At 47.7% G+C, this 17,100-nt stretch overlaps 1 protein-coding gene across 1 annotated transcript in view; it reads right to left on the bottom strand.

Moving 5' to 3' along the window:
- Positions 1–14,939, bottom strand: part of LOC144144697 (chymotrypsinogen B-like) — a 31,663-nt gene extending 16,724 nt beyond the window's left edge. The window contains exons 1-3 of the mRNA XM_077676228.1: positions 14,858–14,939; positions 14,385–14,568; positions 9,113–9,236 (exon numbers count right to left, since the gene is read on the bottom strand). Coding sequence (XP_077532354.1) covers positions 9,113–9,236; positions 14,385–14,568; positions 14,858–14,918 — 369 coding nt within the window. The 5' untranslated portion in view covers positions 14,919–14,939. The remainder of the gene's footprint in view (positions 1–9,112; positions 9,237–14,384; positions 14,569–14,857) is intronic.
- Between the last annotated feature and the right edge of the window lie 2,161 nt (positions 14,940–17,100).

Genomic DNA, 17,100 nt, shown 5'->3' with positions numbered 1-17,100 from the left:
AAACAACAGTATTCTATAAAATACAGTGCAGGGGCAATGCAAGTAACAAAAATGCAGTAAGGTGAACATCCCTAAAGAAACACTGCTAACAAGTTCTTTGGGGTTACATTTTCTATTTCGACACCATTTTTATGTAGAGTGTTGAGTAATCTTGGTGTTAGGGAGCTGAGCATATTATTTCAGATATAAAGTGTATATCGCACAGTATAATCAACCGACGTTCGATGTCACAGTGCCATGTGTAAAGCACAACGCAGTGAGCTCGCAAGCACCACAGAGTAAAAGAAACTACTTATGTAAACGAGCAGACGTTAAGCAGTTGCTTAATTTAATGTCCATATAAACATTTAGGCGCGATTGTTGCACCAGGCCTTCATTTGTTATTGCGCAAGAAGCACGTTGATGCCATGCGTTCAGTTAGCGGCTGGATAACGGCTGGACGGCTGAGGTGTCGTCATTTTGACACACATGCCATTTTTCTGGCGGCAGCCACTGTTACGGCATGGCTAATAGAGAAGAAAGTGAACCTTTCTATGATGCCAATCACATTGTGGTCACTCCTTGACGTTGTTGTAAAAGCAGGTAAATGTAATCACGCACTGAACTCTCTGGCTTTAGGTTGCCAAATAAATTGATTTAGGGCGCAGCACTTTGGCGGCCGTATCTGGGCTGAGCCACGTTGTCGGCGTAACCGAGTGAACGATGGCAAATGACAGAAGAAGAGAACGACGAAAGAAAGCAAACGAGGAGATTTTCGCAAAATTGAGAGAGAGAGAGAGAGAGAGAACATCTTTATTGGCCGGCTAAATTAGTCGCAGATACCAGCCTCCTGTAGGGGAGGCAGCATCTATGACTGCTGGCGTTGAAGGGCCTCCATCGCGAACTGGACGGCTCCCCGTTGAGAGTCTAAGTCTTCCTTGCCCACCGCACGAGCAAGATGGGGTGGAAGCGCGTCTGTTGGGTCCGGAGTCACAGCACATGTCCATAGCATGTGCGCCATAGTAGCGCGACTAGCACTGCACAGCACACACACGTCACTCGGCTGTAGTTCGGGGTGGACGTGTTTCGCCCATACAGGGGTCCACGTCGCACGCACTTGTAATTGTCTGAACAGTACTGCCTCTTGCCTAGAGAGGTTCGAGTGAGGCCCAGGGTATCGTCTCCGGGAGTCCCGGAAGCACTTCAGTACCTCCCCGTACGTAGTAATCGGGTTGAAGTCTTCACCTTCGTTGTCGTGATCGTCCACTGAAGCAGGGGAGACCGAGCCGGCGTTGCGTCTAGTGAGCGCACTCGCCATCCGGTCCGCGTCCTCGTTGCGGATCGTTTCGGGTCCCACTGTGCCCATGTGGGCTGGGAACCACTTGATGCACACCGTTGTCTGTGATGACCGTAGGGCCCCGCACACCCTCACAACACTCGGGTGCACCTTGTTCTCGGCGAAACGCAGGACGGCCGTCCGGGAGTCGCTGAGGACGGTGGTGCAGTTAGGGTTGGAGAGAGCCAGCGCGATGGCCAGCTCTTCCGCTTGTTCAGTGGATGATGCCACGATGCTGCCGGCCGTGTAGAGCTCACCGGTGGTGGCTGCGACGACGGCGGCGGCGTACGTGTTCTTGCGGTCCGGGTACCTGGCCACGTCCACGTAGAAGGCCCCGGTGTCGTTGGAGTGAGTGGTTGTAAGTGCCCGCGCTCGAGCGAGCCGTCTTTCGTTGTTCTCCCCTGGACTCATGTGGCGGGGAAGTGGGGCGACCTGCAGCTTGCGCAGTAGGTCCCGCGGTAGCGGCAGCCAGTCCCTACCTTCCTGCAGCCTCGGTTGATATCCTATCCTTTGTAGTATTGCCCTGCCCGTTCGGGTCTGCGCGAGACGTGTAAGCTGCGCTGTTTGCTGCGCCTCGACTATCTCGCCTAGTGTATTATGCACACCTAGCTCAAGGAGCCGTTCATTATTAGTGTGGTTGTAAAGACCAAGTGCAGCTTTGTGTGCCTTGCGTATGAGCGCCTCCAGTTTTCTACGCTCGAGGTCGGTCCAGTCATGAAAGGCCGCGACATAGGCCAGGTGGCTGATGGCGAAAGACTGTACGAGTTTGAGCAGGTTGTGCTCTCTCATGCCAGCGTATTTGGTTGAAATCTTCTTAATTAAGCTTATGGCTCTGGAGACCTTGGAATCCAGTAGCTTAACGGTGTGGCCGTTGTAGCGTAGCTCTTCGATGTGGAGGCCCAGGACACGCAAGGTGCTGACTCTTGGGATGGTAGTACCGTCACCCGCATGGAGCTGTATGTCAGGTGCGCTGTCGGATCTGAACTTGCGGCGTGGCAGTAGTAGGAGCAGTTCTGACTTGGCTGGGGAGCACTGGAGGCCCGTGCCTTGCAGTTGGTCTTCAACGACGTCGATGGCTTGCTGCAAGGATGCCTCGATCTCGCCGTCACTGCCACCCGTCACCCAGAGGGTGATATCATCGGCATAGATCGTGTGTTTGACTTTCGGGAGGGCGCGGAGGCGTTCGGCCACTCCAATCATTACTAGGTTGAACAGCGTCGGCGAGATCACGGCTCCCTGCGGTGTGCCTATGCTCCCCAACGTCTTGGTCGGTAGCTCCAGATCCCCTGCCACGATGGTGGTGGTACGGGCTGTGAGGAAGTCCTTGATGTAGTTGAATGTGCGTTCTCCCATGTTGAGGTGGGAGACTTGCTGTAGAATCGCCGAGTGGTGGATGGTGTCGAAGGCACTCTTCAAATCGAGACCGAGTATGGCCCGGTTGTCCATGGGGCTTGTGGTCGTCGACGGTTTGTCAATGATCTCGTGCTTGATGAGGAGCATGGCGTCCTGTGTGCTCAGCCCTGCCCGGAATCCCAGCATGGTATCCGGGTAGACGTTGTTCTCTTCCAGGTAGTCTTGCCACCGGTTGAGCAGCACGTGCTCGAGGGCCTTGCCGATACACGATGTTAGTGAAATCGGGCGAAGGTTCTCGATGCTTGGTGGTTTGCCGGGCTTGGGGATGAGTAGAGGCGCAAAATTGAGGGGAGGGCGGTTCGCCGTGGCAGTGTGAGCCAGCGCTCTCATTAAAGTGTGCTGTAGGGGACAGGAGGGGGCAGTATGCTGCGCCCGTAAGAGGCGCTCGCTTGGCGGGCACGTGAGGGGGGCGTGCGCGTGTCTATAATAGACAGATTTAGTTGGGCGCGCGCTCCGGACGAGCGTACGCCACGGCGGGGCGGCTCGCGACTGCGCATGCGCAGTACGCTACGTAAACGCCCCGACGATGCCGTGCTACGCACGCAACGGCTGGGAGCGTATGCTCCGGGGCGCTTGCGGGTCGCTGCGGACCTGCTGGAAGGCACCGTGCTTCCAAAATGGCTGCTGCCTCGGCGATGTCGGCGGCCGGTCGTGGCAGGAGGTTCCCCGACTGAAAACGCGGACCGTCGCGTGTTTTTCACGTTAGGCGATGATGTTTCAGTTCCAACAGGCATGCAGACCAGAAATGAACGACCAAGTACAACCTGGATTTTCTCCCGAAGCGGGCGGCGGTGTTTGTGTGCGTGTCGCTGTGGTGGAATGTGCGCTGTGTTGGTGCAGATCGGCGGCATCCATTTCGGGAATTCAAGAATTTTCGCCTGCGCTGTCGTCGCGCCCTCGGGTGCGAACCGAGAACGTTGCGCTACCCTTGTGAAATGTGAAGGATTTGTAGTTGGACTCCACAAATAAGGGGAAGTGAGTAGTAGGATCGCATCGTATATCTTATTGAGTTGCTACACCCGGGTGAAGTGTATCACTAAACCGCCGTGCCAGCCTACCCATTGTTTCATTTTGCGCGCCGCATTAGCGTCGCACGCCATGCTCAGTTGTATTGGTCGCATGGTCCTGCCATATTTCAGAGCTGAATAAAGTGAGTATCCCGAGCACTGCGTCTTGCTTCAAAACTTCGGCGTCGCGTGGTTGAGCAAATCAATCGCGACGGGTGTATCATATTTCTCCGTAATACTGAATCAAGCTAAGAGAATCTTTTTTACTGTACTTGCAAGATTTCTATAATCGAAACCAGCGTTAACGCAGTGAAAAAAAAAAAACGCCGTCTAGCTACAGCTTGCCTTAGATAGCCATTTAAAAAGGTCAAATTTGGGTACTTCACGTTCGGTTCAACAGATGGCGCCGCAAGAGTTAGCGCACGCTACGAAAAACACTGTACTAAAACTATCCATGGGCGCGTCGCGACGAGCGTACGCTCCGCTTTACACCAAGCAATACGAGAACGCCCGGAACGCCTAAGTCTGTCTAATATGCGTTCGCTTAAAATGCAGTTCGCGGTCCATTTCTGAGACGCACTTCGCGCCGCCAACGCCCAGTTTGACCATCACTGCCGTCGAGAGAACCCACGAGTGAATGCTGCCTCAGCGCACTGCTACTGCGCCCAAATATCGGATTTGAGACTCATAATCGCCAGCCACTTTTAAAGACGATAGTCTTTCTTGGGCTACTTAAACCGAGAAATTTTGGTCTGTCCGTATGTCTGTCTGTCCGTCTGTCTGTCTGTGACTCGATTCAGCCACCCGGCCAAAGCAACAACATGAGAGGTGAGCGGGAAAGCGAAAGGAGGCATTTACTTGGCAAAAGCCGATAAAGACTATCGTCTTTTGACGGCATTTGCAACGAAAGGTGCAGATACGCGGCCAATTTTTTGTACAACTTTTGCTGCGGTCATAAACGACGCCCATCTTAGGTAAGGTAACTTATTGGTATATATCTCACGGTACCAAGTATACGAGATTCAGTCCCATCATTCTCGTGAGAAGGGCCACAACCCCAGTCCGACGTTACGTATTCCTCGTTCCTCGCTGATTTACCCACTCCAAGTAGCAACGGCGCGGGGCAAGCACTACACTCATCTCACTTTTTTAAATGCGAATGCATTTCTTAGTCGAGCCATGTCAGGCGCCGTGCGGCGTCCACGCGCCCGCAGGTGTTATCTCTCCGCTCTCATCCCCTCTCCCATAGCAACAGCTGCGAGCGCGCGCACTCATCCTCTCCCCTAGCAAGCGGAGCAGGTGGTGCGGGCGGATCAGCGGCGAGTGAGTGGAGAGGAGGAGCGCGCTCGGGCGTGTGATGGCGCTCGCATCGCGGGAGCTCGCCGGAGCTCCCGCGTGTGTGGGAGAGTGTAGGTGAGGGTAGGCGCGGCGCTTCGGTGCTTCTCCTCTCGATGCTCGCCCCACTCTCCCACGCCCGCATGCTTCTCAAAGACCCTTTGACTGTGCATTTTACCGACCACAAGGCAGTGATCGCGGCCGTCAAGTACAACGACAACACAAACAGGTGTTAAATAAATGGTTACGCTACAAATCACCGTCTCCTCATTAATTATAAATTCCGCGCACTCTCGCGCAAAAGAAATGCATTCGCATTTCCTCACGATTCCCTTCGGGGAGGTGGGGTGAATTTTTTTCCTTCCCTGCCTTTTCCCGCCGCGACCACAGGCGCGCAGGTGGCGCAGGCGCTACGATGCCTGGATGCGCGCGCCCGCCCGCCTTCTCCCCCTTCGGGGAGGCGGGCGCGCACATCCAGGCACCCTAGAAGGCGCGACCACGAGATAACGGTCGCCACTGCGGCCGGAACAACAGCGGTGCGCCAGAGAAGCCGCGGGACTGGCGCGCGCGGCGTAGCATAGTAGAAATATTGTGTCGGTGTTGTGAAGACCACAGAAGAGGGGATTCCCTACTGGCTGGCGACTTTGGCTAGTTTCGGTTTAGAAAATTGGGCCATTCCGAGGAACCAGCCACCGCTCGTCCAACTTTCGTGCCTGGTGCCATTCGCGAGTGGCCCATGAGACAATGAAAGGCGCGAAAGATGGGCGAGCGTCAGTTGCTGCGGCCCGGGCCGGAAGCCGCGGAAAAATAACGCAGTAGAGCACGCGACTTCACCAACCACCTTTCACCACTCGCCGTTCGTTGCCATGACGATAAATGCAACGCCTTTCAGAAGCCACGTGCCACTAGAGGAGGATTTGGCGCTGTTGGCGCGAATTACGTGGGGCCACGCTGGATACTACCCAGGCTGCCCTGTGGGATGCCCCATCCACAGGGACGAATCGCAGCAAGAAGGGAATTTGCTTCGCGTTACTAAGGTGATACAGCCGTTCGTAAAGCGTGAAGTCAATATCAACAACAGCGCAGGTGTTGCACAAAGAGCCGTACAAGTACATGTACTGTGTATGATGCCAGCTTTTCCTGTGTCGTGTCGTACGTCAGTGCTTAAAGCCGCACGTTGCGTTTGTTCTCGGTCGCATTTTCGTAACATGAATAAAGTATCAAGTGCGATTTCGGCTGCTGTCTTACTTTCCGAGCAGCGTACGTCTGCATGGCCGCGCGGCGGTATCGGTGAGGCCTAGCGGGCGGCGCGGTGGGCACGGGGCCAGCACCAAAGCGGCGGGGATAGGCGATGGGACGAAAGCATAACCCACCCAACCCCACCCCGGTCTGCGACTCCTCGCAGTGTTTCCATGACAATTATTACGCCTCCAAGCTCAAGATGGCGGCGACATTGCAATGGCAATCAACTCAATTTTGCACGCCCAGGCGCACCAGAAGAGCATTTCGCGCTAGTCACCGAATTAGCCGGGACGCTTGGTTGAAGGCTAAGAGGCCGCCGACTGACAACCACTGGTTTTCGTTAGAACACAACGTGAAGTAAACAGGGATTTCTTTACTATGTTGAAATTTTGTGTTCTTGACAAGGGTGTTTGAAAATTACCCGAATAGAAGGCAGCCGTTAGCCTTTTGGCTCAACGGTTCGCAGTTCGGTGTTAAGCCGCCAAGCATGCCGTAGCTTGACGTCGAATGAATACAGTGGGTACGTTTACGAATGGGTGCGGTTGATGAGGTAATAACTGAAATCTCCAAATAAAGAAAAAGATCGATTTTCACAATGAACGTTAATTAAGCTTGATGTTGAACCTTACGACGTTCTGAGCAACGTCAAATTTAGTTCGTGACAAAGTGCAGCACGGCGTAGAACTTTGGCCTAACCCCGAGCCGCCGCCTACGCACGCAGCTTTCGCGCGGAGTTGTATAATAGTTGCGCGAGTGAGTTATAAAAGAGAAAATACAAGAAGCTAAAAAAACATGCCTTCTCAGCGGGGTTACGTAAGGTACGCTTCATGATTTTTACTTGCAACCGGCAGATGTATACTACTATTTTCTTCGCAATAAAGCACGGGTAGGAAAGTAGGTTGCTCAGTCATGAAATGGCCCCACGTAATACAATTTCGTGAACATTACACGCACAAAAAAATTACGCCCATCTTCCCGCGAGGGAACCCTGATGTGATGCGACGCATCGGGGGGGGGGGGGGGGGGGTTCAATTGGCATTTCCATTTGGTTGATTCTCTAAATCGGGTGAAACTTGTTGTGAACGCTAGCAAGTCACGCGGAGTCGAACGAGAGCTAGCGCTGACTGAACCGCCGCAGCGCACTAACCGCTTTATATTCACAGCGCCTGAAGGAGATGAGACAGCGGAGGAGAGTCGCGCATGCGCGCAATTTCGCGACGGGAGCGGAGCGAAGCGAGAGAGGCGCGCGCACGCAGCTGTTGTTTATGATAATGAGACGGAGTGAGAGTGTTGCGCACAGCTGTCGGAGAGAAGAGCGGCGGAGAGTCGCGCATGCGCAGGTGGCGTGCGGACGCCGCCGACGCCGACGCAGGAGGGACATGCCTCAGAGCAAGAGATGCGTCGCATCTAATAAAAAAAGCCGTTCATAAGCACATCAAAAGTTTGTGTGCCATACAGTTACACGTGGATGTAACCCACTTCTTTAAAGTAATTCGCGGATTTAAAAGCTTTTGAATTTCCCATTGTCACTCTCCTTGAAGCCCATGTCTTGCGGCGGGTGACTTTGATATGACGAAGTCGGCAAGGTGATGAGTCTTTTGTTTTTGGCTCTTCTACTGAAAAACCGATCGGAGAAGTAATTTATTTAGCGAACACTAGCACTACTGTCAACGCCAGCAGCAACGCCCAAATCACCTAAAAACGAAATTTGTCATATTCAAGATAATTAACGGAGCGGCAAACACCATCCTGGGACTAACGTAGCATCTACTTCTGGTTTTCTTTGTTTAGCCTGTCACCGCACCAGGTAGGAAGAGTAACTACACTTTCCTGTACCCCAAACTACCACGCGTTTCGCGTGCGAGTGCGGTCTCTGTTCGCGACAAACTTTAACCTGCAAAACCGTCCTATCGACGTGTAGACGAGCGTCTCCACTGCTATCTTTGGAAGGTTCGTCGGTGGTGCGTTCTGCTGCCAGAAAACAAAAATTTTTGTCTTTTCTAGGCAAGCTGAAATTTTAAATTCTGCCTCCACCGGCGAGAATGAAGAATTTCGCCGCCTGGTAGTGTATCCAAGCTGGCACCCTCTCAACAATTTTGTGTTCGGTAAAGAACAAAATATGCGAAAGGCGCCATTTCCACACACGTTTCGTTTTTGAAGCGGGTGAAGGTACCGAAAAGTGTTAAGGGGAAATGTGATACTTAAGTTACGTTTGTCAATACCGGTTTAAGTGATCTTGCTTCTACTGCGTGCCGAGTAGTGTCTAAGCTAGTGCGGAAGCAGCAAGCGCAACTCACGCAGTTTTTGACTGAAAAATATCAATTAAGAGGAAGTTCACATTCACTGACGTCCATAATTTTAGCTTTGTTTCTGCTTCATTCCTGCGAGCCTCCACCCAAAACCTGCCTGTGACAAAAACATGCATGTAGCAAGAAATTGCGAACTTCTTTCAACTTCGTTACATCCCAGTGTAACAGTATATATAAATTTATTCGCCTTTGCGCAACGAGTGTTTCACTGAAAACACACGTCCTCGTACAGAGACGAAACGTCGCTTCCTAGATTCACAAAAAACGTCTTTGCATAAAAGGGCCAAAGCTGCAGCCCTAAAAAAGAACTCTTTCACCAAATTTTAAGATAATTTAGCATCGAGTAGTGCATGCGCGCTCCTCGCATAATAATATGTCAGGGACGTTTGTATTTGTTTTGGCTTACAGCTTGTATGCCAATCGCCCCATTCTTTTTAACCCTCATGTTATCTTTCGGCGCTAAATAGTAGTAATAAAATGGAGTCACTCACTCGGTCGCAAGGGTACTGAGGATGAACGCAGACTTCTTTGACCTTGTGTACAATTTCACTTTGGTCTCTTGTGGTGCGTTTGTGAGAACCCAGATGCACAGTGAAATTCATGTCTCTTTCTGGACTGGAAATACAGAATAGATAGTTGATATTCTAATTGCCACCGTACAAAATCTCAATGACCAGATGAGCAAATGTTTGTTTTTGCTCTTAGAGACAAAGAGCAGTAATTCTTCTTTCCCGAAAATCTTTGATTTGGGCAAGCCTTAAACGCAGCACACTGTTGTCGTTACACGGTCTACGCTGCCTAAATAATACATTTAAGTGTTGTTCGCAAACATAAAGCAAATTGTAGGCACTTCCAATTGAAATCAAACAATAGAAGAAATAGGCGTAGCGCCACGTAAAAATTGAGGCTGAAGCTGCACAAAGACATCTTACGTAAGATGGAGTACACGGCTAGTGAAAGTGGAGGTTCGATATGTGAACAACGTTTAGTGCGTAGCATTCCTTGCCGAGTACCACCACATCCTGAAGCAGGAAAAGCTAATTTTTTTCAAAAATGCACAATTGACTTTAGTAACACATTCAGTCGGTATAATAGCGTAAATGTAGGAAATTTGTCGAACGGCATATTTCAAAACCAGAAAGAACAAGAAAGAACATTTTTTTCACAAAAATGAACTGACAAAATCAAGAATATATATCTTATGCACCTCTTAAAAATAAACACACCAATAAATACGCAAAAATAAGTGCCTGCGGAAAAGAGCATTGAAAATAAGAATAAAAAGCAAAAAGTAGAAAGCTGTGGAACGTCCTGAATTTCCACTAATAGGCGTAATTGATGGAGTAACACATTTAATCTGTATATTAGCGTAATGGAGATAGTTGACCAAACAAAGTTTTTTTAAATCCGAAGAAGTAAAAATATGAAAAAATGTATGTTTAGAAAAATCAACTGACCTAGTTTTCACCCATCTTAAACCTCACCTCCAAACACGACCACAGAAATAAAAAAGGCGGGAAAGAACGTTGCAAATAGCAATGATAAAAATCGCGAAGCGCCAATTCAGCATTACGCCTTGAAACTGTGGAAAAGTATATAATTAGCTAAAAAAGCAATCATTATATCTGTAGATATTACCTATATAAGTAAAATAAACAAAACAAAACTTCAAAACAGCAACGTAATCCAACGCATTCATCTACTCGTAGCAGAACCTGCTGTAAAAAGGACACACAATGTAGAACAACAGCGTAAGAATGCTCCGCATTACTCGGCAGTTCACTGAAATTTGACAATTTTTCTGTGTCCTAGGTTTTCGAGATACGGCTTCTTGACTATAAACGTTTTTTCATCTTCAGACGCTAACGTGGCGACGAAAATAAGGTTCTGAAAAAGCGACTCTATAGAATTGGTGCACTTTTTCCTCAAAATCAAATACCGCGATACGTCTCATGTGTGTCTTCCTCTTTGGCCTGTTGGTTTCAATCGAACCATAGAATCCCGTTGCAGAATTCATAGAGTTAACCTTTGCAGTTAAGATACTCAGGTATGCCCTGCGTACGCTGCGGTAGTTTCATTCCATTCCATCAGAAAGATTGTGCCGGCACGTTTTGAGAGGTGATATGGTTGCTTTTTGTAGCTAATATTAACGCGAAAGTGTGAAATTCCGGAATGCACAATCATTTATTTGACGTCATATCCGTTACGGAAATGACTCCAGTACAATGAAGCAAGCGACCTGTAAAGGGCGCACCCCTGCACACTGGCTCTCTTTTGTGGGGAAGTAACCTTTAGAGTTAAAGGCACGTTAAACTTAGGGTTGTTCGTTTTCGTGTTTTATATTTTAACACTAAAGTGTCTCATGCCGGGATACACCAAATTTCACTGACGTCATATCCGTCAAGGTAATGACGTCAGTACCTTTGCTGAAGCGACCCGCCAGCAGGACGTCGCTCGCCGAGCCCACAGCCGCCGACCCGCAAATCATGCTCAGCAGCAGAATTCACTGCACATTTCACTTTCGTGTTTTATCGATTGCTATGACAGAAGAATGAACCACCATTTTCTGATTAAGTGTTAAGGTTAACAAAGTGCGTTCTTCAAGGTTGCTTTTTCATTTGCCTTGTGAAGTTCACACACTTACACTGGCTTTTAAGGATAAAGAAAGGCGGAAGCGCTGCTTTCCCTGCCAACTACGCCCTTCGGTCTTCAACAGCGTAAGAAATGTGCGGCTGGCAGTTAGTTTCGCGCACCTCGGTTTGTGGATGAGTGTATTGAAATTTTTTCATCCTACCCTACACGGGAAAGGTAAACCAGAAGCGCTGTGCCATTTTCTTAAAATGAATCAGTCACCACCAGTTGTAAACAAGGGGATTGTATTGGTTCTTTGTCTGAATGAGCAAAGGGCAGCTTTAAACATAGGTAAACGTGCATTGTTTGTGGTAGAAGAACCAGCAACTCTTTCCCTATCACGGCCAATGAACCGCAGTTTTGCAGTCCTGCAGATTAGTGGCATATGAAGGCTTCGCCTAAGACGCGGGAAAATTCCATGACTGCTCTCCGCACATGAAAACTCAAAACGAATAGGTCATTAGAAATTAGGGCGTCCTTAGCAAAGCGTAACGCTGACCGTACTGAAGGGCTACAGATGAAGTTAAACAACAAGGATATTGCGACAGAAGAGAGTCCACAGAACGGTATCTTGACTCGGCAGCTGCTGACGAATGATTTCAGAGCGTTGTATGTTGTAAGGAATTTGGAACAAGTGAAAAAGGTTAGGTGCGCAACGTCTACAGGGTTCTAGTGATAGCGAGTCCTCTCAAAATCAGCCGTTTTCTTTTGGACATCAACGGCTACACAAAGTATAGACAATTTGATGAAGCTCTAGCACTTTTTATTATTGCTGTAGGAACGCCGATATCTTCGCAGACGCGCCTCCTCAAAGTACACTAAATCCAGCAATACAGAACAAAAAGCCGAGTTTATGTCGGACATCCACCACGCTTAAGTTTGTATAAACCGCCCATAACGAACGTTGGAAGGTATAACAAACATAGAAGTACACACCCCAAAATACCTTCTACACTGGTTCTTTCTCAGGTCCTCTGTCATTGCTCTAGCTGGGCTATATAGTTAAGAAAGGATGTATTGCCTGGATAGGGTGGTTCAGGCTTGACATGATATTCTAAAAAACCGAGTGCACCAAGAAAAAAACACAATCCCTGTGGTCGCAATTTAGCCTGCGTCCCTCACTTTACGAAACCGACTTCTTCCTATTGTGCCATTCGGACACCGTTTTCAAACGCAAAACAGGGCCACCTCCAACGCAAAGCGTTGGAGGTGACATTGCACGCCAGGAGATAAGCGGTAATTTCAAACGTTTGCGCCAGAGACTCATGTCCCCATTTACGGCAGCGCCGTTTGCACGGAAAATTCCATTGATAAGCTGCGCTGCGTGCCGAGAGAGGAGCGACCGATTTGAAAGCTGCTAAGGACTATAGGGTGAAGCAGGCACACCAGTGGAGGTGATTTTGTAGGTGATGGAGTAATTTCTGGTGGGATTAGGGGTGATTCTTGATCTGGTGTGTGTTTGGTATGGTTTTCTTTCAGTATCAGATCAAGCTAAGCCAGTGCATTGTGTTGGGTTTGGTTTCGTTTTTGCCAGGTGTTGGGTCGGAGTTCATGGGCCTCTGTGCTTTCTTTCGGGTTATAACTACCGGTGAGAAGCTTCTAGCACACCTCTGTTTTTTTTACGGTTTTTATTTTTCACGGCATTTCAACTCCGGAACTTTTATTTTCCAAACTAAAAATGTCTGCATTCGCCATTTTATTATGCGAATAAGGTATCTAGCGAAACACCACACGTGTCCTTTGGTTGGTGTTTGATATTTCTAGTTTTGGAGAAACTACTTTGCAACTTATTGCTTTAACCGGAGTCCCGCTGCTACAAAAGCGATTCCACGGCAACAATGCTCCTGAAGTTAAAGCGGACATACGCGAACTCGTTTTTCAGTTAGTAGATGTATTTGCATGGTCAAACCTTGTCATGTAGTGCACTGAAAAAGCTACTTTACCCGGAATAGTGCTCTTTATTTATATACTCAGGTTGTGTGGAAGACAGCAAAGTAAATCCATCGTCTTGGAACTGTAACCAGTCTCGGTGACAGGTGATACACCCAAGCGTAAGGCCTTCGTGCTAGTTTCGGTTGAGGACGCTGAGCATAGAACAAGTAAAAATTGCGTTGCAATGATGTCGGCGACGCAGTATACATCCCGTGCCCCCCCCCCCCCCCTACGCGATAATTGTGATGGGGTGGGTTTGACACGCCTAACGAAGGAGCTGAGTTTTAGGAGGCAACTTATCTCGACTGCGTGGCCGACAGCACCACCACCAGTTACCGTGGTACAAGGTGAAATGTTTTCCTATGACTATCTCGGATACAGTCCTCCCCGTTGATACTATTTTATCTGCCCGCGTTCCCTTATTACATAAAGTTATGCAGGTAATGAAATATTAAAGTACGCCTCATGGAGATAAAAGTGTAGTACTCACACAATGCAGGTCAAAATATTGCAACGGAAAGAAGCATCTCCTGCAGTGACCATGCATGATTGATTGAGTGAAAGCATCGTTTAGATCCATTATGAAACTTAAAAATTTCGTTTTACCAGTTTATTGTCATTCTGTGCCCCCACACTGAGCGCGTGTATTTATATATTGTTGGTATCGCAACAAAACTTCACTCCGATCAGTCTGGCAATATAACGTGCCCGTATACTTTTGTGACTAACAGCACCCAGAACACCGGTGACTGTCTCACTATATCTCTAATAGGCTGCGTCCCCAACGTATCTCTCCCAAGTCTAATGTCCTCAAAGTTCAGTGCACAAATACCTCCAAAGTTCAGTTCACCACTATTCTCTTGGTGCGTTTGTTCCATTAGTGCCTCATTTGACGGGCTCAGGTTGACCAGGGAAAACTCCAGGTCAGAAATTGTTGTGAGGCTATTCTTTCTCTTCTAAGCTGTTCTACAGTGACAATACAGTTTTCTGTGGTTATTTCGACCGAAAATGAAAGGTATTACGCCGGAAAGACTCTGTTGAATAAACTTGATCATTATCATTTTCTGCTGCAACATTGTGGCAAAGAATAGTTAATAGTGGCTTTTACAGACTCAGCACACACGAAAGCTAAGTCATGCAAACCTATAGCTTCCACTAAAGAAGTTGTTATGTATCTACTTACAAAAACGTTCAACTTACCAGAAGCAGTGGGCAGCCGTAAGGACATGTTGGTCACTGATCAAAGCGCCCCCGCAGAAATCGGCACCCTTACCATCGTACAAGCCAGCCATCCATGGCCAGCTGTGAGGAATGGCAACCTGGCCTCCAAAAATTCGGTCCCCGGATTCCAGCATGGGCTGGACAGCAGGGCGACCGCATTTCTCTGCCCACAAAAAAAGGTAAAGTACGCGTTGTTAGATTTGCATTCCGGCATCCACATAACCTGCTGGTTTTCGCAGGCGTGAGACTTTTTTTGTACCTGGGATAATGTAAAGACAGTTCATTTCAAGTGATGCAGTTGCTATAATTAGGAGGTTCAGCTTAATCTATAGCGCATGTGCTCCTGCTGTCATACGAATGGCTGTGGATTCGTGCTACAGCTATTAACCTTTTTCAGCAAAGGAAAGTTTGAAGGCTGCAATGACATTCTTGTGTTTAAAAAAGCGTCTCACCGTTCTGAGTGGCCAAAGCAGCACCAAACAGCAGTAAGGGCAGCAAAACTGCCTCTTGCATAATTTCTCCTTCTTCTCTATATCGGACCTCACAAATGGGAAAAAGATTGCGAACGCTTCTGTACTGGGCGCCACTATATATACTCGGTCTTATCAAGTCACGTTTACGCAATCGGAGGTTGTGACTCTGGGGAAGGCGTACGAGTCGATCACTGGTGTGATCTACCTTATTTCTCAATGGCATGACTGTTGTAGATTGCTTGCAGTGTCACAGAACCGCATGCTTAAAACCTAAATGCAATGTGCATTGTTTACGTGTAGAAAATATTCGTGTACGGCAGGGTGTGTTAGGTGACACAAAATTGCCATAAAATTACCATATAAACGAACAACTTTTTTTGGCCAGTGTCGGTTTCACTGTTAATTTATATCGTTCTGTAATAGCAATATCCCTTGCTGAACCACTTGTGTGGGAAATTTAACAATTCTGTCCCGAAGGATTTCGCGATGTGCAGTACCAGCACTGGTGTATGGTATCAGCTCAGCAACCTGTCGGCTCCGTGCTTCTCTCCTGTCCAGTTTTATGAAATGGAAATGATTATGTACGAAGCAAGAAACAAAAACTATTCCTTCGGCGCAGTGATGCCTCTAATCTAACCGACAGTAAATGTTTCGGTCATAAATTTTATGCAAGCACTTTGCCTCGATACTCGATGGTTAATAGAGCACCGTGAGTTGTAGCTCAAATGGTGACGTCGTCATTTTATGCCAGTTGTAATGTTGCTAGTTTAGTTTGTTTGGATACTTTGTAAGATATGTATCATAAATTTTAATACCCTGCAACAAAATTTACTCAAAGAAAGGCTTTTTGTGCTGATAATTAAGATGTTTTCGAAAAAAGCAGCAATTAAAAAGCGCAATACACTCAGATTGGCAAAAACAAATACGCGGACAATATTGCATAGTGGATTCAGATAACACCACTTCTCTAGTATTCACAGAGCGCGTACAAATGCATGAACTGAAACAATGGCAGCAGACAGACATTAAAAAAGATGGCAGCTAGGTATTAGGAGGATGCTTTTACTTTTCTTTTATATTTGTATTCTCGTCGTTCGTACAGTCTTGTAAGTCCGGCAGAAACTAATGGACAGCATTATAAGCGGCGTACCTTTTTGTTTGTATAGCAGTTGAAGCTCACGGTTATTCCGTGCAGGTTTAAGCTGTTAAGAAGCAGTTGACAAGACTGATAACGCGGATAAGCACCTTTTGAGTAATCTGACTTGCATTCCACATTATTGTTCCCATTACTCTTTTCCCTCGTTGTGTGAGCGAGCGTATTTCTGAACTGCCTCTCAGTCTCTGGAAAGGTCTCGTCTTTTTTGTCATTGTAACTAGTAGCGGTATTTAAGTGTTTCATATTCCTCCCTACTGTAAGCCTGAAACCCAGTGAGGGCAACAATAAAAAAAAGAAAAAGTCAACAAAGCTGCTCACAAATGGTAACATTATAAACTTGGTTGAAAGAGAGGACTATTAAAAACACAACAGCCTGCAGCACTCATTCCATTTCGAATAAATGTTAATTGGATGCCATCAAGCACTCAACACCTCTCATTTTCTTGTTTTCCTAAGGAAGAGGGTTGCAAACGTGCACCTTCGGTTTATTGAGCGAATTTTCTGTATACCGCAGGACATGATGTATTGTTATAATGGCACCAAGTTCCGCCATAACAGTGCCGACACTTTTCTTTTTCTGACACAATATCGACGCCAAAAGCTAGAGAACCAGTAGAGGCAGACGAGTTTAGAGACGCTCTTAAGCACAAAGCTCATTGTCATCGGCACGAAATTACTGGTTTCGCTTCCACGGTATCCAGCCACACTCTCGAGCGTTGTACTCTAGCTATATGTTATGCGTAATTCTCATGCATCGGAAATAATAACATATACAGAAAAATACAAGTACTGCGGATATGATAAGTAGCTTTGGGTTCCATCATAGTATTGCACAGGATTGCATAATTAGCTTTCCGATACAGTGGAACCCACTTATAACGATCCCAGATATAATGATCGATCGGTTATAACTACCATACGTCGGTGCACTTACGGCTTTCCTATGCTACCCACTGAAACAGCGTTCACATATACCGAACCTTTTTCAAAGCGTCCTACTTTTATAACGAACACTTCCGACATGGTGACGGTAAAAATATGGCTCATACAAAACGCAAAATAATCA

Source organism: Haemaphysalis longicornis, unplaced genomic scaffold (genome assembly GCF_048455015.1).
Source record: "Haemaphysalis longicornis isolate Haplotype H1 unplaced genomic scaffold, Haemaphysalis longicornis Haplotype H1 scaffold_7, whole genome shotgun sequence".
In the NCBI taxonomy this organism is placed as follows: Eukaryota; Metazoa; Arthropoda; class Arachnida; order Ixodida; family Ixodidae; genus Haemaphysalis; species Haemaphysalis longicornis.
Note: the sequence above shows the minus strand (reverse complement) of the source record. Positions and strands in the feature narration are given on the sequence as shown.